This window comes from Aplidium turbinatum, chromosome 14, assembly GCF_918807975.1.
Source record: "Aplidium turbinatum chromosome 14, kaAplTurb1.1, whole genome shotgun sequence".
In the NCBI taxonomy this organism is placed as follows: domain Eukaryota; kingdom Metazoa; phylum Chordata; class Ascidiacea; order Aplousobranchia; family Polyclinidae; genus Aplidium; species Aplidium turbinatum.
In genome coordinates, this window is record NC_137485.1 from 21,891,840 (window position 1) to 21,916,617 (window position 24,778).

Below are 24,778 nucleotides of genomic sequence, written 5' to 3' on the forward strand. Positions count from 1 at the left end.
ATCTGTAAACTATGGGTTGAATTTGGAGTTGGAGAAAAAACTCGCTTCATTCCAATCCATGATATTGTTTCATCTTCACCTCAATCTCCGATGATTTGCGCTTCTTTACTGTAACGTCCGCTTTGTCTATTTGATTGCGACGTTAAAGTGACGTATTTTGTTTGTCGTTGTTGACCTTTGCTCTTTTTGAACTGTCTAGATTGCTACCAACAACACAACACATGAGTTTTAATTGAGTTTCACGTGTTCTTATTGTGCGTTTTTAGACAATCTGTACCGACTGCTGTCTCGTATTCGTCATCAGCCATATCTGCAGTGCAGTTATCATAATTCTACTGTTTAGTCTACTTTCAAGTTTTTATATTATTAGCATAATTCAACTGTTTCAAGTTTTATTAATTCATTTCCAATGCGCCTGGCAGCACTCGATTCTTGCATAAAACACGCTAGCATGGCAATATTCGTTCCTTTTTGAATTGACACAACCTGGTGTAGCTCGTCGTTGTCTCGGCTATCTGATGACATCCTCTTGCACGCTGGGTAATCAATAAAGAAACCTTTTTGAGAAGCAACAGTAGTGCTTTGTCCACGTATACAGAATGTTAGTTTAGCCACATCTGCTTTAGCCACTTCTGTTACAATGGTGACCCCGAGTACATCTTCAGAACTCACGACCTGCAACAAAGGCATCCACGCCACCTGGTAATGTACCACGTTTTTTCAAATATTTTTTTAACTTTCTGAAATTATCTCTAACTGTAGTCTACATGCATAGTTTTTAACTTCTATTCCTAGATACCTTATCCTTGTGGTTGCCATAGAAACCACTGCATGCTACATTTTTTTAATTTTCTGAAATTATCTCCTGTAGTCTACATGCATAGTTTCTAACTTCTATTTCTACGGTACCTTAACCTTGTGGTTGTCATACAAACCACTGCATGCTAAAATTTTTAACCTTATGTAATTATCTACGGTAGTCTTTATGCATCGTTCATAACTTCCATTTTTTTCTACGGTACCTTATCTTTACTGTTGCTATAAAAACCACTGTATAAAATTTTTTTTAACTAATTGCAAGTAGCTTATTGCCGCCCTTATTCCTCATTAATTTCCCCACTATGCCTCGTTTCCCTACAGTTTCTCGTGGCGTCACTCCCCATACAACGATATTCGTCATACTTACATTGCTTCAACGTTTGCTGACGTTGCATCAATGTAAGGGTGACGGATCCACCTCTGTGTCTTCATAATCAAGTTTATCGCCTTCATGACGTAGCCTAACCACTGCAATGTCAACTAACTACGTCATGATGTCTCATTGCGCGCTGGTCAACTGCCAGCGCAAATATTTCTGTGTTTACATAAGCAACCGCCATACACCTACTGTATTGTTTCACATGCTGCAAACCCACTTTTCAGCCTACCGATTGCATCTCGGTATGTAGCCTACATCACAGCTTCGTACACCGCTTCAGCCTGCGCTTGCCGCTATTTTATTCTACAGCAATATACCGTCCTGAGCAAGACGTCAAAACTGCATCCATTCTGTAGCTTACCGTCCTGAGCAAGACGTGAAAACTGCATCCATTCATTCATTTTATAATCACTCGCTTAACTACAGTCATGTGACGTTGTAACTACTTTTTATGCTCGTGTTTGTCGCTTTTTTTTAATGAGTGCTGAGCCTACTCCGTACTTATACTACGACTCTCATAGTTTCTTGTCTCGTTTCCTACCCATCCAGCCGGCATTGCCTTGCCATGCCTTACCAATTTAATAACTTGTATCCCTGCATGTATCGCTATTCTTTTTTCATTATGTGTCCCATCATCAGCCGGCGTCTGCCGCCTATGGCACTGCCATATTGTAACTACTTGTATCCCCGCATGTATCGCTTTTTTTAATGTGTCTGAACTGCTTATGTGTAACTTTCTAGCGGTCGCTACTTTGTATCAATTTCGTTTCAGACCTGCCTATCAACACGGTTGCTGCGAGAGGTTGATGCGAGACTTCAAGGAACTTCAATTCAACACCACGATGATGACACGACAAGCTCACTGATGAGACCACTTCAACATGGCACCACAGCACCCCATGTTCTTCACGACTTGCACTGAGTTGAACAGTCCCTCATCACATACCTCAACATGAGATGCCTCAACCACGAGATGCCTCCACGGAGATGACCCTCAATACGGCTATCCACAGCCACCGACGCAACCAATATGGTTAACCCCATATCTGTCGCTACTCCCTGCGACACACCTTCGACGTGCAATTGCTGCATCGTTCATCATTCAAGCAGGGCCGGATTTAGCTGATGGGGGGCCCGGGGCACTTTTAGATCGGGGGGCCCCCGTGCAAAAAAATTTTTCGCGCCTACGGCGCGAAAAACCATCTCTACGTCTACAGTAGCATCAGTCCAGTACTGCACAGCATTTTGAAGAAACTTTAAAGGCCAAAAGGAAAAAAATAACACAAAATCACATTTTTTCCACATAGGGGGGCCCTTCAAAAGTCGGGGGGCCCGGGGCAACTGCCCCCTCTGCCCCCCCCTAAATCCGGGCCTGCATTCAAGCCTTCTCTGCGTCAGAAGCACACCGCGCCGTCAACCCAACCAGTGCCGCTATTTTGCGCCACTTTCGACATGCAATGGCTGCATGTCACACAGCTTGCAACTATACAAGCTGGCCTCTTTCCTGTCATATTCGTCCCATATCGACTGACTCACAACTCAACAGCTGTCGTGCTCGTCATCCATCAATGGACTACTAACTGAACTGCTTATCACCTGCTGTCGTGCTCATCATATACATCACCGAACTTCCAAATCAAATACTGTCGTCTCGTCCTCCCTCATCGAAATACTCGAACTAATAGTATGACTTTAGAACATTCTGTCTCGCACAACCACGCGCGTACACCGTTAGGCTACATACAATTTTTTTACTATTCTGGTTTGCTTCCATGGGCGTCCGGTCCTATCTCTTCGGAGGCGGGACATGGACAGCCATGGACGCTTACCTATTTGTATACATGCTTAATTTTTTTCTCTAAAAACGCTTGTAAATATTTTTCTCATGGCTGATTTTACAGTTGTGCCCCAGTATTCAATTTCAGTTTCTAACCCTCAATCATACTTAATTTGTTTTCGTCATTCACGACGTTTCATCTACGCTTCAACGTCGTTTTGACTGGGGCCAACGTATGTACCGACTGCTGTCTCGTATTCGTCATCAGCCATATCTGCAGTGCAGTTATCATAATTCTACTGTTTAGTCTACTTTCAAGTTTTTATATTATTAGCATAATTCAACTGTTTCAAGTTTTATTAATTCATTTCCAATGCGCCTGGCAGCACTCGATTCTTGCATAAAACACGCTAGCATGGCAATATTCGTTCCTTTTTGAATTGACACAACCTGGTGTAGCTCGTCGTTGTCTCGGCTATCTGATGACATCCTCTTGCACGCTGGGTAATCAATAAAGAAACCTTTTTGAGAAGCAACAGTAGTGCTTTGTCCACGTATACAGAATGTTAGTTTAGCCACATCTGCTTTAACCTCTTCTGTTACAAATCTTTTAAACACAGGTAACTTTGAGATTTCTTAATTTGCGACCGTCTAGAGAAAAGCAATTTTTAGAATGAAACAAAACAATTTACGAATTCCCTTTCTCAAGGATTGGCAATTATTGAAAAACGAATAGGTCATAATGGTTGTATAATTCAATGAAAACTGACGTTATATCGTTGACTAATAAGTTATTGATTTAACGAAAACAAACCACAGGTGCAAACACAGATGCGACAGAGGCCAAACATTATAAAAGAGAAACAAAAACAGGTGGCTTTTTTAGTACAGTAGACTTACAAAGAGATAAAAGCCAAATATTAACAAACGAGTCACAAATGAATGCAGAGGGCTTAAATAAGAAATTTGGCAGTAACATTCCCTCCCCTTTAAGGCCTCGTACATTTGTTCAAATACACAGGTATAAACGACACGAGAAAACAGAATCAGCACAAATTTACATTGGTTTTGCAGGAACGATCAAGCATAACTTTTGAATTGGTCTGACAATCAAGGACTGTTTAGTTTGAACGCTAACTCTACGGACAATGCCATTTTTGTCGGGAAACGTTTGAATTACGCGACCCATGAGCCAATTGTTTCGGGGTGTGTTATCTGCGATTAAAACTATGTCCCCCACAGTCAGATTAGGAGATTTTTTGGTCCACCTTTGTTTTTGCTGGAGCAAAGGTAAGTACTCTTTTACCCACCGTGTCCAAAAGACGTCGGCCATGTATTGGACTTGTCTCCAGCGTTTTCGAGAGTAAAGCTCTTTTTTGTTTGTGAATGAGCCTGGAGGAAGGTTTATTTGCTGTTTTAAAAGAAGCAAATGGTTCGGTGCGAGAGCCTCCATGTCATTAGGATCGTCTGACGATTTTGTAAGTGGGCGACTGTTAATAATGTTTTCTACTTCACACATGAAGGTAGTCAGCGTTTCATCTGTTAAAGTTTGGCCTTTACAGATAGCTGATAAGATTTTCCTAATGGATCTGATTTGTCTTTCCCACACACCTCCATGATGGGATGCACTTGGAGAGTTAAAGATCCACTTGATGCTTTTTTGTGTTAAAGCATCTTCGATTTGACTGTTGTTCCATGATTTGACGGCTTCTCTCATTTCTCGTTCACCGCCAACAAAGTTTGAACCATTGTCAGATCTAATTTCTTCTACTTGCCCTCTTCTTGCGATGAATCGTCGTAGAGCGAGTATAAAAGATGAAGTGTCAAGAGAGTTTGCGATTTCAATGTGTACGGCTCTTATTACAAGGCAAGTAAAAATGACACCGTATCTTTTATGTTCTGTTCTACCCTTTTTAATAATAAGTGGGCCAAAATAGTCTACACCAACGTAGGTGAATGGAGGTTTGTCTGGTGTCAATCTGTTTTTAGGAAGATCAGCCATGAGTTTTCCGCTTCTTTTGCAGCAATCAACACATTTGGATAAAACCTTACGGACTGCTGAATTGGCTTTTATAATCCATAGATTTTCGTGCAGGGCAGACAGGACGTGTACCCTGCCAGTGTGACCAAATGTGTCGTGCATTTCTTGAATGATGAGAGGAACTATTTGGGAGCGGTTTGGAAGGATAACTTGATGTTTTGCATCGTGTTTGAGAGGTGCAGCTTTGATGCGGCCACCAATTCTTAGTAAATTGTTTTCTAAGAAAGGGTCGAATTTTATTGCTACTGCAGTTGTTTAATGGCTTTTGTGCTTTCAGCTGGCTGATTTCGTTGGCAAAGTGTTTTGACTGAACAAAGGTAAAAATAAAGTTTTGCGCCTTTGTGAGCTCATCTATAGACAAGCAAAGATTATGTGCTAGAGCATTTTGTCTATTTGCAAGGTTAGTGAGTCTTAAAGTCAGAAATTTATGCTTACAACGGAAAAGCCAAGCAACGATTCTTTTCAGCTTGTACCAAGAAGAATACTTACCCAAAAGATCTTCCAGAAAGTGGGATTCGCTTTGGGTTGCAAAACACGTTTGCTTTGGTTGTTTAATTTCTGGGTCATTGTCCACGACTTCGAGAAATTCTGGTTGCTTAGGCCATTGAGATTGTGGTTTCCATAGAAATTCAGGGCCGTCTTTCCATTAATTGCATTGAAGAAAGTTTGGAAGTGAGAGACCCCTTGAAGCATGATCAGCAGGATTACATTTGGTGGGAACGTATCTCCAACGTATCTCCGTATCCCAATTCCCTTTCTCAAGGATTGGCAATTATAGAAAAACAAATAGGTCATAATGGTTGTATAATTCGATGTAAACTGACGTTATATCGTTGACTAATAAGTTATTGATTTAACGAAAACAAACCACAGGTGCAAACACAAATGCGACAGAGGCCAAACATTATAAAAGAGAAACAAAAACAGGTGGCTTTTTTAGTACAATAGACCAGGGTTTCCCAAACTTTTTTGGGCCACGGACCACTATTTGTGAATCTGCTTATTCGCGGACCCCCAATACAAAGGTAACAATGAATAAAACCGAATTTTGTTTATTTAAAAAACTGACAACATCAATGGGACGGATGGGATTGCTTCTTATTGCATAAGTCATCAATTCTCGGAGTTATTTGTGAAAGGCAAACTCGTAACTCAGGGTCCACGGAAAGTCTGGTTCTTCTTCGCGTCCTGACAGATCAGTCTTTGTAACAACAAAAGGGTTTAAAATCCAGTCAAAATTTTCATATGTTTCTTTTAAAAAGTTCTTCTTGAAATGTGCAGAAAGCTATTTCAAATGTTGTGTAACGTCAGAGAAAATCAACTCTGCATTAATTAAGGATTTGTTGGTAATGTAGTCACACAGAACAGGAAACATATCCACAACATTATCACTTATCCTTGCTTTCCATGTGTTGAGTTTCTTTATGAATACTGTTATTTTGTTTTGAGTAAGTAAAATGTTCGCATCTCTTCCCTGAAGTGACAAGTTCAATTGGTTTAGAAGGTTAAAAATGCCTGCCAGGTATACAAGTTTCTCAAGCCAAATTTCGTCGGCTACTAGTGAAGCCATCAAGTCAGCATTGTGCGTTTGCAGGAAAACTAAAAGCTCCTCTCGCAGTTCAAATACACGTTCTACAAGTTTTACTAGTAGTCCAGTTTTAATCCGGTGATGTCACCGTTACTGAGGGTGGCCGGATTCACCTCCAAGTGCCGCAATCGCCTTCACACCCTGCCTCCACATCAATCGGTCTAACGCGTCCTTTCTTGTAAAGACCACCTTGCTGCTTTCCTTCTCAACTTGCCTTTTCCACGTTTTCGTGGGTCTTCCTTGTTTTCTACGACCCTCCACTTGCAACTCCAGCGCTTTTCTCAAAACATTATCTTCATCTCTTCTCAAGACATGTCCAATTGTCCATACCACCTCGCACCAACAAGTTAAATGAGAATGTTGAATACGAGAATTTTTCCTAAACAACTTTTTAACTGCAACGAAAGTGCAACAAGTAAGATTTACGATACTGGATAACAAAAGCTTTCGAAATCATTTAAGTTCTAAAGAACTGCGACAATTATCTTTGACAGGGCACGTAGGCTACTGTACAACGTACTTTCTAATTTCTAGCCATATCGCCACGGACCACCTGTTCAGTCGTCGCGTACCACCAGTGGTCCGCGGACCACAGTTTGGGAAACCCTGCAGTAGACTTACAAAGAGATAAAAGCCAAATATTAACAAACGAGTCACAAATGAATGCAGAGGGCTTAAATAAGAAATTTGGCAGTAACATTTACCTTTGTTTTATGCTATCACAATCTGTGATACTGTTTCGTCTTGGGAAAAAAGGCTTGGGATTGTTGGATGCTTAATCTTACCGCAATGTGTGGCTTATTTAACTCTCTGAATTTCTCAAGCTCACCTAGTTCTATAAATGACATACAAAAGTATGTCATAGCTCTTTATGGCAATGGTCCTACTATCACGGATGTAGACGAATGCCGTTATATGATGTTTACCAATGGTTGCACTATTGAAAAGCTGCCACCAACGTCAGCTGCTCTGATGCAACATACACGCAGAGCGATACATCAAGCTGAAATACGGAAATCAAGCCTCGTAAATGTTCAGCAACTACCTTCTCCTTTAGCTTGGGGTTGGAAACATAATGATGCAAATAAGCTTGTTCCGTTTTGTCAGTCTACTTGTGGCTCTCGATGTTCCTGTAAGAAAAAATCCATAAAATGCACAAGTCTTTGTTCATGCGAGTGCGAAACATGCAATTCGACCACAAAATATCCAATCCTCTCTGATGTTTCATCTTCAATCCACATTGACGTTTCATCTCCAATCCACACTGATCATTCAAGAAATGCTTTTGACTTTCTAAACTCTATCTTGTAACTTGAAAAAACTTGTCGTACACGAATTTTTTTAACATCAAATTACGTATGGTAGGAATTTAACATCGAAAACCGCTAGTTTTTTCATCTTGAATTAACAGTGTTAAGACTCAGACATTGCATCATCTGGGGTCGTGTATTAATTTGATTTGTAGATCATAATTAGGCCTACATATTATTTTAAATTTTAAAGTGGCATGACCAAAAGGGAAATTCACCCCTGGTAGCTGCTCTTCTGGTTATTCCCTTGATGACGTCGTTATTGCGTCATACTGCACTGGAATTATTGTTATTGCTTGCAATTGTAAAATTTTAAGCATTTACAAAACTTACAATGAGAGTATTTGATCGCTTTTTTCGGAATAAACTTACCTTTGGTTCCTGAATTTGAAGTTGTCTAGTTTTAATAATGTAATGATGACGTCATAAAAGATGCAATCATGACGAAACTACTTTTAGGAATTGTGAAATGGTTTTAGTAACCGGTACTCTAACTAAAACCAACAGCAAACGACCAAAATAGGTTAAAAAAGCAAAAAAATATATGTGATGACGTCACAATGACCTCATCAATCAAATTATTTTGTGTTTATTTTGTCTCACTTATTTGTATGTGCTTTTTAAGTTAAAATATACAAAAATCAAATATGTAATTGCACAAAAATGACGTAAAAAGAGCTGAAACGTAATTTCTGGGGAAATCCCCGATTTGGGGGTGATCACGTGACCCAAAAATTTGTGGCACCCACTAAAATCAAAGTTGGGTTGATCAACTGCAAAAATATGCAAAAAAACAACGTGTAACAATATGCAGTAAAACAACGTTTTTGGTGACACGATACTTTTTCCCGATCCACAGCTTTTTTCTTCCTTCTATGGTGCACAAAGCTTCACCAATTTGTCGTTTTTGCCTGGCCATCCGCCCAGATGCTGCTGTTGTCAGTTTAACTCCATGTTCTACAGATTGAGTGCGACTTGGATAATTTAGAGTTTTAGATGAAGAGGATGTTCTACAAATTGCTTAATGTTAATGCATGATTTGGTCAGGGGAGGTTTGTTTACTTGTCGTATCCAGGCTTACACCGGTGGTTGAAGATTTAGATTAAGTGGACGGGAGGGCAAGGAAGCCAATCTTTGTGTCCGTTCCATTGCCGTTCCAGGGCTCTCACCACTCGGCTATGCAGCCGACAGGGGAGGTTTATTCAAGGGAAGGATTTCTTTTTTGTTTGAGAGGTAAGATATTGTGGAGCATCCACTGCCATATAGGATGTTGCTTCAAAATTTAATTTGCGAAGGTTAAACTCTCGCACTGAAGAAGTTTGCGATTGACTTTCATCATTGGTGGTGCTCCTAATTTTAGAGTTTCGTTTGACTGCATTACTCCATTAGCTGTGATGGTTTTGTTATTATCGCCCAGCATTACCAAAAGCACATTTTCGAGATGATCGGAATGACTTCATTGAATAGATTCTTTTGCGATTGCATTTCTTGAAAAAGTTTCTTCGGCCCATCCATGATTGTACTTTGATATTTAGCTTGAATCTGACTTTTCCAATAATATTTTGCAAGAAGACTGATTTTTTTTGTAAGGTGCATTTGGTATCCATGGATATGTAAACCCTTAGAACTCGTGATCCCAAAGTCAGCCAGCGAGAATCGCACAGTGGACCAATTTTGTAACCGGTATTAACTGTTAACTCCGGAGATGATCATGAAAGCTCTGATTTTGTCTATAACAAAATTGATCCACTGTGTCATTCTCACTGGCTGAGTTTGGGATCACGAGTTCTAAGGGTTTACACATCCATGGATACCAAATGCACCTTACAAAAAAAATCAGCTTTCTTGCAAAATATATTGTTGGCGTTTATTGGAAAAGTTACATTCAAGCTAAATATAAAAGTAGCCTACTATCAGGGATGAGCCAAAGAATCTTTTTCAAGGAATGCAATTGCAAAGGAATCTATTCAATGGCAATGAAGGGCTTCTAGTCATTCAACAGAGTGTTCAACAAAATTGATTTTTTGCTCATACGTGCTTTTGGCAATGCTGAGCGATGACAACAAAACCATCACAAGCCAATGCATTCAAACTAATCTATAAGATTAGGCGTACCACCAACGATGAAAGTCAATCGTAAAATTCTTCAGTGCGAGAGTTTCATCTTCCTAAATTAAATTTTGAGGCAACATCTTATACAGAAATGATAACCATATATGGCAGTGGGTGCTCCACGATATCTTACCTCTCAAACAAAAAAGGAATCCTTCCCTTGAATAAACCTCCCCTGACCAAATCATGCATTAACATTAAGCAGTTTGTGGAACATCCTTTTCATCTAAAATTCTAAATTATCCAAGTCGCACTCAATCTGTAGAACATGGAGTTAAACTGACAACAACAGCATCTGGGCGGATAGCCAGGCAAAAACGACAAATTGGTGAAGCTTTGTGCACCATAGAAGGAAGAAAAAAGCCGTGGATCGGGAAAAAGTATCATGTCACCAGGAAATCCAAGCAAACATAGATTCTATTGTGTGAAATGCGATGTGCTGTTACTATTTGATTAATAAATTAGTAGTGCTGTTATCACTTTATCCTTTGCCTAACTCTCAGAAAGAAATCATGTCAATTCATCGGTCAATTTAAGGAGCAGTTACATTGATAGCCTACTATAAAATGAATTTATAAAAAGTTGTTCAAATCTTGAATTAAGCCATGCAAGTGTCTTCCTTTCTAAAAAGCAATAAAAATAAATACCAACAACATATATCTAGCTCAAATAGTACTAATTTTATCATTAAAAACGTGATTTAAGGGGCTCGATTTAAAAATGGTGTTGGGGCAGGGTCTAAACAAGGTCAGATTTAAAAAAAATTGGATTTATTAATATTTTGGTCTAAGGCAAAAATTTATCACCCATGCAAGTTGAAAGAAAAAAATTGCCTCAAATGGGGCCACCCTACTGACGCAGGCCCGGTCACCGAGATTGACAGAGTGAAGTTTCCGATTGTTGAAGTCTTGTTGCCGGGGAATTATTCCATCCATTAGATGCCGCTGAATGGAGAACAGTCCTTAACGTGCGTTGCTCAAGCGCACACCCTGAGAGTGAAACCAGCGGGGCTTGATCTTGAAGCTTCTTCGTTCCAGAAGTGACGCGCTAATTAATTGAGCTATTTACGCACAACTCTAAAAGACCCCAAAGATGGTTTGTTGTTTTATCTATCTATGGTTGAATTATCTTAATTTTACTAAGCTTAGTTTATCTCCAGGTCTCAATTTTATCACGAACAGTTTTAAGATTTGGACCTGGAGAGCGATAAATTTATCAAACGTTTTTAAAGCTGCTTTGATTAAATTGCTCAATGCCATATTGCGAAATGGGGTTGTCTTACTTTTGTGATGTGAATGTTACAACCCTAACGCATAGCTTCGAACTGTCAAATTAGTTCGGAAAAGATTATTTGCTTTCGCGTTGCCAATGGCCAGTGTTTTTCAACCTATATTGAGCCACTGAACACTTCATGCATTAAACTAATCAGAGATGTACGTAGGCTATACGCCGCAAATTCTACGCCGCAGACTTGCGGCGTAGACTTTTTGTTTACGCTAACGCTTACGGCTACATTTTTTTGGATAGTTTGCGCTTGAGGCTACGCCGTCAAGTTTTCGCGGTTTTTTAGCGCATAGCGTCAACACATACTTTTTAATGTCTTTTTTCGCTACAACACGCCAATACCTTCCAGCGCTCCAGTTGAAAGAATGTTTTCAATGGGCAAAGACATACTGGAAACAAAACACAGCAAAATGTCAGATGAACACTTTCAGATGCTTGTGTTTCTTCGTGGAAATTCAAAATAAAACTTGTTTGTTTCGAGTGGTTTATACCAAGGCTTCCCAAAGTGGGGGTCGCGACCCCCAGAGGGGTCGCGTAACGAACTTCGGGGGTCGCAGAAAGTATACAAATTTTACACAAAGCACTGCATATTATCACTTATATGCAAAATGCTGTGAAAGTTATTAACTATTAAGAGTTGTGCACTCAATAGGCTACCCGTATTTTTTAAATTTATATAGCCTATTGAAATATGGAATAGGAGTTTAATATCCTCTTTTCTGCATTGTAAACGTGGATTTCAAAACTAAAGCCAATGCTTTAACAAGTTATTAGTGTTATACAGCTTTGGTAAAGAGTTTGTCTTGTTGAACCATAGGCATACGAAGCCGAGCAACGTTATCAAGTTTAACATATTAAAGATTATTAGGCTATATTTACAAAAAACACAAAACTACGCAACAATTAAATATCGAACGTTTTCTACATCACAAGATGTCCTCTTCAGGAATAATATACATACAGCTTAACTACATCTGAATAAAATACAATGAATAACTAAATCTATAAACAGGAAAAGACAAAAAAAAAAACTGCACAGTACTTCTGACTAGCTCAAACTCAACGATAGGCTCCACGAGAATCAAAGGTAACTGCATCAAAAAGTGTTTAAACAGATCACATGATGTGGTAGAAAGGCAAGGTGCGAAAAAACTAATTTTAAAATACAGAGAGCAAGAAAGACGAGCCGCAAGCATACAACTGTCTGTTCAAAAGTGGATTGTGATGTTTTATGTATTAGTGTTAAAAAATTAAGTCGTGAATTTTCCAACGGAAAAAGTGTAGCCTTTGTTCACTGTGTTTGTAAAGACGTTTTTGGAAAGGCTTTTCAAATTATGCTATTTGTCAGGTTTGCCTGAAAAGGGGGAACGAATTTAATTTGTCCTTCCAAGGAGAAAAACATTTATGTTTTTACATGGAAATCTAAAGTTGGAGCGTTCATCAAAAAATTAAACATCTAGAAACAAAACAGTGAAAATGATTTATTTAAAATATTCTCATTTACTGAAAATTTTTTGGCTAACAATGGCGTGGAATCAAGCGTTATTAAGCCTCTGGTTATTGACACTTCTCAAGACTGTTGAAAGAGCTTAAAAGTATTTTTTTCCAGAATTGGACAATACTTTTAGATTTGATCCAAAACCCATTTGGTTGGTTGGTTTTGAATCTTTATCCTCGGACTGACAAAGCCTTGATGGTTTATTCCTGGTAGTTTCGCATACTTGCAGAGGCTCGTGACACAGGGCCGGTTACCGAGATTGGCAGAGGAAAGTTTTCTGATTGTTGCCGAGGAATTATTCCATTCACTAGGTGCCGTTTAATGGAGAGCAGTCCTGAAATGCGTTACTCAAGCGCACACCCCGAGAGTCGAACTTGCGCCGCGTGCTCTTGAGCTGGACGCGTAACCACTGAGCTAACGGGGCGGACCATGCAAAAACAAAGTACCGATTACCTCTCTTTCAAATCTCAAGTAAAATTTGCAGATCTACAGTATCTTTTAACTAAGTTGTGGCTTGAATTTTCTGGAAAAAAGTTTCACACTTTTTGGCTTAGTCTAACGTTAGACCGGAATATTCACCATTAGGCCTATATGGCTTAGCAGTAACCGCACTCCTGCCGTTTGTCTCCACGTATATGTGCGTGTCAGTGTTTTCAACGTTGATAAAATACCGCTCCAGCGTAAATAACGTTGAAGCTGCCTTGAGACCAGCATTGACAAACATCAAGCGACGGCTAGACGTGCTTTGTAGCAGAGAGCAGTCGCACCCATCACACTGAATAAATGTGTTTACTGTTGTTTGGTTTTGTTTCCAGCAGGCTACAAGGCCTAGTAAAGTAGTAGGCTTCGAATACGGAAAGCTTGCTTTTAGTTTTTGTTCAAATTAAACCTTTCAATATATATCACAAACGTATATTTCGCATTGTTTATCCCTTTAACCGTAAAGGGGGTCGCGGAAAATTTTAGGAGACTAAAAGGGGTCGCGAACAGAAAAGTTTGGGAAGCCCTGGTTTATACCGTGTGAATGTTTGGCACCTAGCAAACAAAATGAGTTTACGCTAGTGTATGCGCTGATGCTGACGCCGCCAACTTTTTTTACAATTAAGTTACGTTGACGCATGCGGCGTATGGTTTTTCAAACGTTTGCGTTTACGCTGACGGCGTCAATATTTTTTTGTTTGCGCGTACATCACTGAAAATAAGCATGCAGAACACCAAACGAAATTTTATAATGGTGCAGTAAAATAGGCCGAAATTCGTGTATTTAGGCTACCTTATTACCTTTTCTACATGTTCGCGCCAGCAAGGAAAAATAAATTGAATTGGATCCTGTATTTTGCGGCCATCAATGCAAGAAATATAGAAAACAAAGACAATATTGTTGAGGCGTCAACCATGGTGGATGAAAGTTACTCAAGTCAAGAGCAATGTTTTCTAAGAGAAAAAACAAATCACTGATTCGTAGTGTTGTGGACATAAGCGCCTGTTCACACTAGCCTATAAGAAAACATAGTGGTAAGGTCGCGAAGCAAACGTTTGAAAAGAGAAAAAACTGTCTAGGGACCGTTCAAATATTACGTAACGCTATCGAGGGGGAGGGGGGTTTATGAAAAGCGTTACGTTAGCGTCACATCGGGGGGAAGGGGGTTCAAGCAAAACGTTACGTAACGCTTACGAGTACGGTACGGTAGTTTATTTGTGCTGGCTGGTATCGTCGTTTGGATACTAAATTAAGCTGAAATCATATCCAACAGCACCTATTCAGCACCAACAAAATCTTTATCAAGTATCAACTACAGTACTGTAATTCCCGTAATTCCATACAGGTTCTAAAATCTAAGTGCTTAAAACCTCGCATTGCGAAATTGCAAGACAGCATTCTTTCAAGCTTGCTTTGATGTGAGTGAACAACATCAGGGTTGCCAGATGGCCTTTTTTAGGCCAAATTCCAAAAATCTGGCCTTTTTAAATTGCAGTTGGCTTAAAAAAATTGATGCAATAAAGGCCAGAAAATCTGGCCATTTGGCCCTTTTTATGGCTGCAAATTTTGACCGGTTTAGAAAGTATTATTTTAAGTAAATTGCAAATAAAAGTATCACTTATCATCACTTAAAGCCTGAACTATATCTGTTTTAATTACTAAGTAGAGACATAGAGAGTAGAGAATGTGTTAGCTGTGGACAGGGTGGTTCTATTGAGTTGAACCGGTTTTCGGGACTATTGCCAAGTAGCCCAATTAGTGAAGTCTCTTAGCTTAGTCAGCAGTCAGTACATAGTACCAGCAGCATAGTAAGGTGTTGGCCTAAGCAACTGATTCTGTAAAGTGTAAACCATCTAAAAACTTCATAGATCTGCTGATCTATGAAGGATGGATGACCCCATTCGAAGATGCTTAGCTTTCCTTGCGGTTTCTTTTGCGCTTTTGTGATGTTTCTTTCAACACACAATGGAAGGTTTGGATCAAAACATTTTGGACGGTGGGCTACTAAACGTTTTCAGTAGGTAGGCTACATAACGTTTTAATTCCAAAAAAAGAATATAGCTAAAATTTCATGTCTTAAACGTAAGCTTTAGGTGCATACAAACCAATATATTTTGTCAGCACGTGTTTCCACGTCATAATTTTGATATAAACTGGCAAAACAATGGAAAAACGTCTCGTGGGGGAGGGGGGGGGGGGGTTGACAAAAACGTTACGTTGGCGTCACGTGGGTGGGGGAGGGGGGTCAAAAATTCGGAAAAACAGCGTTACGTAATTGTTGAACGCTCCCCATACACTACAGGTTATTGCAGTTGAAGGAAAGCAAAGCGAATAGATTACCTATGCCTTTCTTTTTTCAACTGTTGAAAAGTTGATTGGCCCAGCGGATAAGGCGCTCGCTTTCCAGTCATGCTGGTTTGACTTCCAGCTTAAGCTGATTGTTTAAAAGCACCTCGCACCTCCTCCCAGGGTGTAATAAATTGGGTGGGCGTAGTTGCTGAAGCAAAGGTGGCTGAGAGCAAGGACCTGGTCATCGCACTCTCGTTAGTGTCGAACAGGGGCGGATCCAGGTATTCACGTTAGGGGGGGCGATGTCATTGACGTTCAGGAAAGTGATCAGCCCGGCACAAACAACGACGGGGGTCTCCCCTAGAAAATTTTGATCGAATTTGATGCGTTGAGAGCAGTTCGAACACAAATTAAACGAATATGAGAATTGAAATTGTATAACTTAAAAAACCTTCAACAATGCTTTTGTTTAACAAAGGGAGGGATGAAGAGCTGATATGCCCTTGCCATGTCAAGTTGAAGCCTGAGCAACCTAGCCGCATTTATAGTTGAGACTGAATGTTTCACTCTTGATTGTTTCACGGCAATTTAAAAATTGACCTCGGAAAGATAATAACAGGTAATTCTGTCTTCTCAATATTGATACAAACATTGAGGGTATAGACTTACTGTATAACTTCGAGGTTTTATTTCTCTGACAAGTTTTGAATTGTTACAAAGAGCAATGAGGAAAGGTTATGCATACATTCAACAGAATGAGCAACAAAAGTGGGGGCCAGGTCAAAGTACTGGGTCATGCTCCACCCCCGTAGAATCGCCACTATAGGCTATAGGTATCGATTGTAAATTTTTATTTTGGACCAGCGAAACACTACAATTTGTATAATAGAATGGCAGTTAAACATAGTTAAATGACGACCAAAAGATATAGTCCTCTTTAAAACGTGTCATGCACGGTCGCTGCACTAGACAAAAAAAGAAACTAACAATAACAGAAACAACTATTTCTGTGGACTTCACAAATAAAACGAAAATAAAAAGCTACTTTTCCGGTACGGGTAATACTAACAGGTGTCGTACCTTTGACTACAACACAAAGTCAAGTTTACGGTGTCTACTGTTGGCAAATTGATTTATCACGGAGTCTGTGTCAATTAAAATGTCCCGATGCTGGTATAGTAAGGCCAATCCATTCAGTCTTTCCTCGCCGATGTTGTTCCTCAGCCAGGTTTTCAACGACCGAAGAGATGAAAAGCTTCTTTCGGCTGATGCTACGGTGACTGGCAAGGTTAATAGTATTTTTAGAAGAGAGTCTACGATTGTGTACACATTTTCATCAAACGGTTGTAATGCTTCTTCCGCATTCATCGGTAAGACTGCAGCAGTCGCCGGAACAGTTTTATTTTCCCACTTCTCCTTCCATAGTTGGATCTCTGAACCTAGAGCAGATTCCGCACTATATGTATATATATGACGTAACAAGCCGTTGTAGGCATTGCAAATGACTTTTGTCAATGCTATCGGGTCAGTACTTATTTCGTGGTAGCAATGATGTTAGGTTTCAAGATGCTAAAAAAGTCTCATTGAAAAAAATTGAGCTTTGCTGTTTCTAGATGCAATTTCAAAGTAGAATTTCAATGGTTTTAGTTCCACGTCTGACCGTCAAAGTTGCCAATAACCTGATCTGTCAACCAACTTATCTAGGCTAAGGGATTTATCGCTATGCTCTACAGTGCCGGCAAAAAGTTTAGAAACTTTTTAAATTTTACTAGTTTCATTCGGTAATTAGACTCTGCGACGAAATAATAGCCTTAGCCTATACTAGGCTATGTTATTATTATAGCCTACCCTAGCCTAACCTATTCTTTGAACAAGGCGAAAGACTTATTCAGCATTGCTTTCGATATGTTGTTTTCCAAATCGTATAGGCTACATATAAATGAAGAATAAAGCTACTTTCTTGGGTTTTAGGAGGGGCGATTGCCCCAATCGCCCCCCTCTGGATCCGCCCCTGGTGTCGAAGGCTTATAGTAGGCCTGTAATGAAAACATTATTTTGACATCCCCCGATGCTTGGGTTCAAGCAGGGCCGTAGAGGGAATAATTCGGGGTCGGTTTCAATGAGATTTTCGTGCCCCGTATCAAGATTCTTCTAGAAAAAAGCACTATACATTCAAAGAATAGGCCTATGCTGTAGTTTCTTCAAGTTATCAGGCCCTAAAATCATCCACGGGGTAGGCCTACTTTTTGATTCGGGATGATATTATCAACCAGTAAACTTTTTAAGGGGCCCGAAGATCTAAACAGTATCGAGCCCAGACTGTTTTTTTAACGCGCTTACCAATGGGCAGTCTAGCGATGTTCTACCACTCTAAATTTTAAAAATTAATAAAGAGTGGGCGGCTTGGACGTTCATAACAGATAAACTTCTACAAACCAACCATCAATGCCGTTTGTAGGCTATTTGTAGAAGTAGGCTATTGTATTTGTAGAAGGTGAAACTTTTTCCTCGGTCAAAACTTAATGCAACCCACCCTGGTTCAAGCCTATCCTATAACAAAACATTTCCAACGAGCCTAGGCTGTCGCCTGCACGGCAAATTGTGGAAAGTTTTTTTAGGCCTAATAGCTTTAAAGTTTAGCGTTGTCTTGTAGTTGCTCTTAATCCTGCTGATGCAATTTTTAAGTAAGCAGCGATTCTTCATAATTTTCTCTGACGCGAGTAGGCTATGGTATGTAATTTCTGACAGTATTAACCCTATCTGGATACGAGCTGTTTTCGTACGCGGAAAGTAGGCTATAACTTATCAGTAATTTGCGTAAATTAGTAATTTCTAAATTTGTCTATTTAAAAATATGCTATTACCTGGCTACTTTGAACCTTACTTGCAGGAAATATCTGAAGTAGGCCTACAGGTTTGATGAGGTTTGTACAGGCCCGTAACTAGCTTGGAGCACTAAGGGGGGCAAAAAGTATTCCAGAAGGGGCCTAACTTTTACCTTCCGTATCATGTACGAAAACGATGTTTGTACACAATGTGGGTATATTTACGCAGAAACATTAATCGTGTTACAGCGTTTACATTAGCATGGATTATCATAGAAGCAGCAGCGTGAACTGGCATTATAGAGTGAATTACATGTTGTAGCATAAACAGTTACAATGCGACAGCATAGAAATTGAGAAGCAAAATCATTTTTAAAACATCCGACTATCAACTAGTGACAAAATGGTTAAAAATTGGCATAGAAACCGCAGTGAAATTTATGATTATGTAGTTGATTCTTTTGTTAGTTAATCAATTGCCTTTCATGAACTTTGAGTTCATTTTAGTTTATTTACATTTCCTCTAATGCGCTGCATAAATCAGACAAAATATAGGCTACTAGGCCTATAGCCTACATAGAAAATAGGTGTTGAACTATTGGTCAAATAGGGCTGCAGCCGCCGCACCTATCATTGTTTTGTAAATAATTGTACAGTGCACCTCATTTTTTGTAAATAATTGTAGTCTACAGTGCACAATCATCTCTTCAAGATCAATCCTTAATGATAACAGTGAGAATCTATTTCACACCATCAGTGAAATGTATCCTCGCCATAATCAATCAATCATTTAATTTTCGTCATTAACGCGTCCGGGACGAAAAATATACTAACTACAAAAATCGACGTAGACCTACCAGCACGTCAATGAACGGGAAAAACTTGAAAAAAAACTAGAACTTAAAAGGTTTAAAACGTGCCTGAATGGAAAATCATGCAGTAGGCTATATATCAGTAGTTAGCAGGGCCACAAAACCCCCAAAAAATATATATATAAAAAAATAAAACAAAGATAACGCACATGTAGTAACTTAATAAATGACAGCCTAATGAAGAGTGTTGTGAATTGAGTTTGCCAGTTCCAAACATAGATAAGTTAGGTTAGGTCCAACCTTAACAGAAGGTGTGGATGGACTTCACTGAATCTATTAACAAAAAGGTCCAGATCTATTTTCTCGGTCATTTCCTTTTGAAACGCCAACAGAACCAAGTTCGTCCGGACTCCGGAGCATAGACCTGCGTGTAGGCTTGTCTATCCGAAATAAGATGAGAAGCACTCTCACAAACCGCACTACTGGACCCGAGAATGGTACCACAGTAGCGGAAAGCTTATGTACATTCAGGAATGCCAGTCGTTGATTGTGCAGCTCTTTCAGTACTATATTGGAATCCTGGTGTTCTGCAACTTCCACATGGTCATGTAAGAACTGTTTCGCGAATTGCAATTCCGCCCCTGATGGAATATCTATCTTCAGTTTCGTATAGCCTATAGTGGAATGAGCAATTCACAGTCCAAGAAGTTTTAATTTTTTCTTGAAAGGGCACGAACAGATGTGTAAAACCATGAATTGTCTGTCAATCTGAGCAAACTGCAAGTATAGAAGCATAGCCTACCTAGAACGCAAATGCCAATGTGGTTGTCCGGTACTTTAATAACGCTTAGTGGCAGTCAACTGCAAGCATGGAGGTCTGGAGGAACCACGTGGACCAGGCCCACTTACTCTATTTTCTGGGTGGGCCCAAAAATGGAAAATTTTCGCTTGTTGGCACAAAAGGCAATCATGAAAACACAGTGTACAAACGATTTCAAGTAGTAGGAACGCAACAATGTTATGAGGGTTTGGGGGATCTGGGAGGAGAAGCCCCCCAGAAGTTGGATTGACTTTGACTACTGCACCCCTGGGCCCACCTACTTTTAAAATAGTTCCTCCATGCCTGGTCAACTGCACAGTATTCTGGAGACTGATCGGCTATCACACTGCTTAGCTCAGTTGCAAACTGGTGTAGGCCTACTCTGGATCTTACCAGCAATAAATCTCGAGTCTGTCTGTTTAACACAACATTCGAACACACCATTAGACACACAATGTTTACAATTAAACAACACATAAAAATTGGGTATAAAATTGAAATGTTAGCGAACAGAGCTAGTTAACATAATTTTTTTCAGCGGGGGCTTCGCCCCCCCTAGTTACGGGCCTGGGTTTGTAACTAGCCTTTAATTTGTTTAGTCCACCAACCTTTAAATCGATCCTCATTAATTTTTAGCCTTTTTTTCATTTAAATCCTACAATCTCACCCCTTTTTTCAATTATTGATCGATCTCATGTAGTCTACGCTACAGTAATATCAACACAGTGTAGGCTATGATAACGTTGAACTAAAATAGGCTAACTTCGGAAACGAAGGGCGAACATCATCAAAATAGGCTAACTTAAATATAAAAAACTGCGACATGGATATGCATACTGGCTTATGGGACAAAACTACAATTTAAAAGTACCGCGGTACCGGTACTCGTCAAAATAGTACCGCGGTACCGGTACTATTTTCAAAAAGTACCGCGGTACGGTACTCGGTACGGTACTTTTTAAATACAAGTTACAAGACTTAGAATGATGAATTTCTCTATGTAATTGTAATCGAAATAATCTTACATTTAAAACCACAAATGCGATTCATCTCCATCCCAATTATATTAACAAGTAACAGCAACACGCCATAACGATGTTCATATTCTACACAAAGACTGCTCAACCAGCCCTTTGGTAGGCACGCAAAGCTGAATGAAACAGATCGGAAAATAAAGTCACAAGTCTCTTGATTTTGCTCAGTATAAATGCATAAATTTAAGGTAGGCATATTAATACTTGTTAGTTTATTAAGGGTACTTAACCACTCACCAGCTCACACTCCGTGCTAGCTGAAAACGATAAGAACAATGAAAAAGAGAGATAGCCTACGCATGAACGAAAATGACGCGAAGAGATGATTTCTCTTCGCGATTTCTCTTCGCACCATTTTCGTTCATGGATTAAATCGTTACGAATTTAATCGTTTCGGAGTTAACATTGTTGAAAAAAAAGTAGCGATAAAAGTACCGGGTATTTTGACCAAAAAAGTACTGGGTATTTAGGCAACCGGTACAAATTTTAAAAAGTACCGCGGTACCGGTACTCGGTACTGCCCACCTCTGATTTTTTACTTTAGGCTACACATATTTCTGAAGTCAACCATAAAAGCACTTCTGGGATTTCGATAGCTGACTTTCTTAGGCTTTCTTTACTGTAGGCCTACTTATTTTTTTTTGACACATGTCAAGAGAGACATAGCATCTAAAAACATTCGATTTATGGCCTAGGCTACTGGAGTTGATCGCGGTGGGATGGCGATGGCAATCATGCGATCTCGGTTCGATTCTCAGCTTGAGCTGGTTGTTGAAAAACAGCTTAAGTTTAAATTGGGTGGGCGTAGTTGCTGAAGAAAAGGCGGCCGAGAAAAAAAATTATCCTACGGCACTAAGAACTATATAAAAAGAACTAAGTTATTTCTCTCTCTTTCTCGCTTCTCACCCTACATCGCCAGTGCCGAAAACTGAGTAGGCTATAGGCTTATTTTCTCATCTCCCGATGCTTGGAATCAAGTATCTTTACCTTTTTTCTGGAATTAAGACTAGAACTGGTGGTACTATTTGGTTGCATAATGCATATTATACGATCAATCATCTTAAATTCACAGAATTGTTTTCAAAAAGTGACGACATAACAAATCAACATGTAAGGTTTTTCGATAAACAAAGAATAAAGAAAGATAAACAAAGAATAGATATCTAACAAAAACATTCTAAGGGAGATTAATATTTCTGTTGGTACGAACTGAACATCCATTACCACACCAACGCAAGGTACCAGGTATTTCTTAAAACAAACATAACGTCTGTTTAGTAGTCGGTAGGGATGCCATATTGAAGTTCGGTTGTGGCGATGCAACGGCATAGCTGGCAATGATGCGTTGATTTAATTGATGTCAGACTGATTGTTTGAGAGTGGTTTGTTAAAAAGGACAAATTCTTTCACCAGAAGTTGTAGGAGAAAAAAGGTTGCACCTTGCCCACATGATGGCCTCGTTGAGCGACAATACCGAGCGGCCGTCATCGAGGAAGTGGGGAGAACCCTGCAACGTCACAATGGTGCGGTCAGCAAACCAGCACCAGCAGCTAGATATGTTGCCGTGATGAAAAATCAGGTAACCTCGCTCACAATATAAATTTTACTTCTCGGGGTAATTGAAATTGAACTTACGGAAATATGTTTCTTAGTGACAGTGGACACGTGGTTATCGGAGTGTGAAGGGAGGTCCGAGGCATTGGCCACCACTGGTCCACTCATGCACCTGATTGACTCAACTCCCGATCGATGCCGCATTCGTGTCCCAGCTTCCCCATCATCATGTGACTCTGGAGCATCCAGTGAGTTCATCTCATCCTGAATATCATTGGGGTGCAATGGAAAGTCCTCGTCAAAGTTACGAGCAAGTTTGCAAAGAGATCTGCACAAGAGTAATTTGATGATTTGATGGGGACGATTAAGAAGATGTAACTGGAAGGCGCTGCGCGATATGGAACCGAACGTCAATCATGCAAGGATCTGCAAATAGTGGGCATCAACAATGGGTCGAAAAGCGGTTTAAACTTACTATAAATATAACTTGTATGTCAAAAATAAATACAATCATATAGACTACTCTTCGACGTGCTGAGTTTCGTACAATTTTGTACAAGAACATTTATACTTTCGATTGTAGTACAGTAGTCCCCCGCTTATTAAGTCCACGGTTATAAAGCCTAGAAGACACCTTGAGCCAGCTGGACAAGAAAACTCTCTCAACTTATCTCCAGAATTGACTACTGAAACTCAGCGAAACCAAAACTGTGGCAGCAGTTTTCCACCTAAACAATCGGGAAGTTGATCATGAGCTACATGTCCAGAACAACGGAAAACCTGTCCTTCTGCCCCGAATCAAAATATCTCTGGGTGATATTAGACATATCGCTAACATACCGCCACCATTTGGTGTCATTACGCAAGAAACTCACATCCCGCGCTGCGCTACTCAAGCGCCTGGCAGGCTCTAGCTGGGGGGCGAGGGCTGACACTTTGCGTATAGCAGCCCTAGCCCTTGTCTACTCTTCAGCAGAGTACTGTGCAACTGTTTGGTGCCGCAGTGCTCACTGCCACAACATCGACACTGTCATAAACAGCGCCCTGCGCACAGTGACCGGATGCCTGCGTCCCACACAATTGGACAATCTCCCCATTCTCGCTGGCATCCAACCGCTGAGCTTCGTCGCGAAGAAGCCACTCTGTCCCTCGGTTGACTGGCACTGGAGCCTAACCATCTTCTCCACCACAAGATCTCTGATCTCCCAAACGAGCAAGTAGACTGAAATCACGACACCCATTCGTGCCAGCTGCTCAACTTCTGATCAACGAAGCTGATGAACAAGACACCTGTGCGGCTAATTCGTTCATCCTCGACGCCGACACACGCGACATCGGCCTGGCACTACCAAGACAGACATGGGTGCGCCTCAACCGTCTCCGTACGGGCGTCGGGATTTTCCGCTCAACCATGCACCAATAGGGAATGGTCTCTTCCTCCTCCTGTGAATGTGATGCAGAGGAATAGAGCGCAGACCATATCATCAATGACTGTACCATTTTCAAGTCACCTAACGGAGGAAGGTCTGCGTGTCATGGATGATGAAACCAAAGACTGGCTGCTCTCTAGTAGCCTTCCAGCATAGTCCGGGAACATCGTGAATTTGAAGTGATAAAAGGATAGACCCTCGGCCCCAGAGGCTCACACGACGACGACGAAGTCCACGGTTAATAGGTCCACCCGCTTATTAAGCCCAATTTGGTTCATTCCTGAATTACTGAAGGTATAGGAGTGGTAGAAAATTCCCCCCCCGCTCAATAAGCCCAAAATTGGCCCCGATTTGGGCTTAATAAGCGGGGACGACAGTATTGAAATTAATCTTAAATTGCAAAGTATTTTGCGCAAAATTATATGCTTCTGAAACGTTTGGGCCGCAAAGATTTCGAACGATTGTTTTTTAGGTTGGGCCAACAAGTATTTGCGGACCCCTGATGTAGTGGACCGATATCAATATAATGTGGGGACTCATAACAGCAACAGACGGAACATAATTGAGGACAACCAACACTCTTGATATTTCCCTTCAGTGATCTGGACAAAAGATTGGATCTTGGAACAAGATGAACGATTTGGCTACAGACCAAAGCAAAGTAAAAAAATACAGGGTGTTCACAAGGTCTCTTTACAATTTAAAAAATTATTAAAAAGTGAAAT

At 40.2% G+C, this 24,778-nt stretch overlaps 2 protein-coding genes across 3 annotated transcripts in view; both read right to left on the minus strand.

Moving 5' to 3' along the window:
• Positions 1-4,032: 4,032 nt before the first annotated feature.
• On the minus strand, positions 4,033-5,118 carry LOC145782992 (uncharacterized). Its single transcript, XM_082594748.1, has one exon. It carries the CDS (start codon positions 5,116-5,118, stop codon positions 4,033-4,035), a length of 1,086 nt encoding a protein of 361 aa, XP_082450874.1.
• A 15,411-nt stretch (positions 5,119-20,529) lies between these two features.
• The window catches only part of LOC145783245 (WD repeat-containing protein 17-like), a 175,264-nt gene continuing 171,015 nt past the window's right edge, over positions 20,530-24,778 (minus strand). For both annotated transcript variants that reach the window (XM_082595063.1, XM_082595062.1), the window contains 2 exons: positions 22,705-22,951; positions 20,530-22,576 (listed from right to left, as the gene is read on the minus strand). In XM_082595063.1, the coding sequence (XP_082451189.1) occupies positions 22,457-22,576; positions 22,705-22,951 (367 nt within the window). In that variant the 3' untranslated portion in view covers positions 20,530-22,456. The remainder of the gene's footprint in view (positions 22,577-22,704; positions 22,952-24,778) is intronic.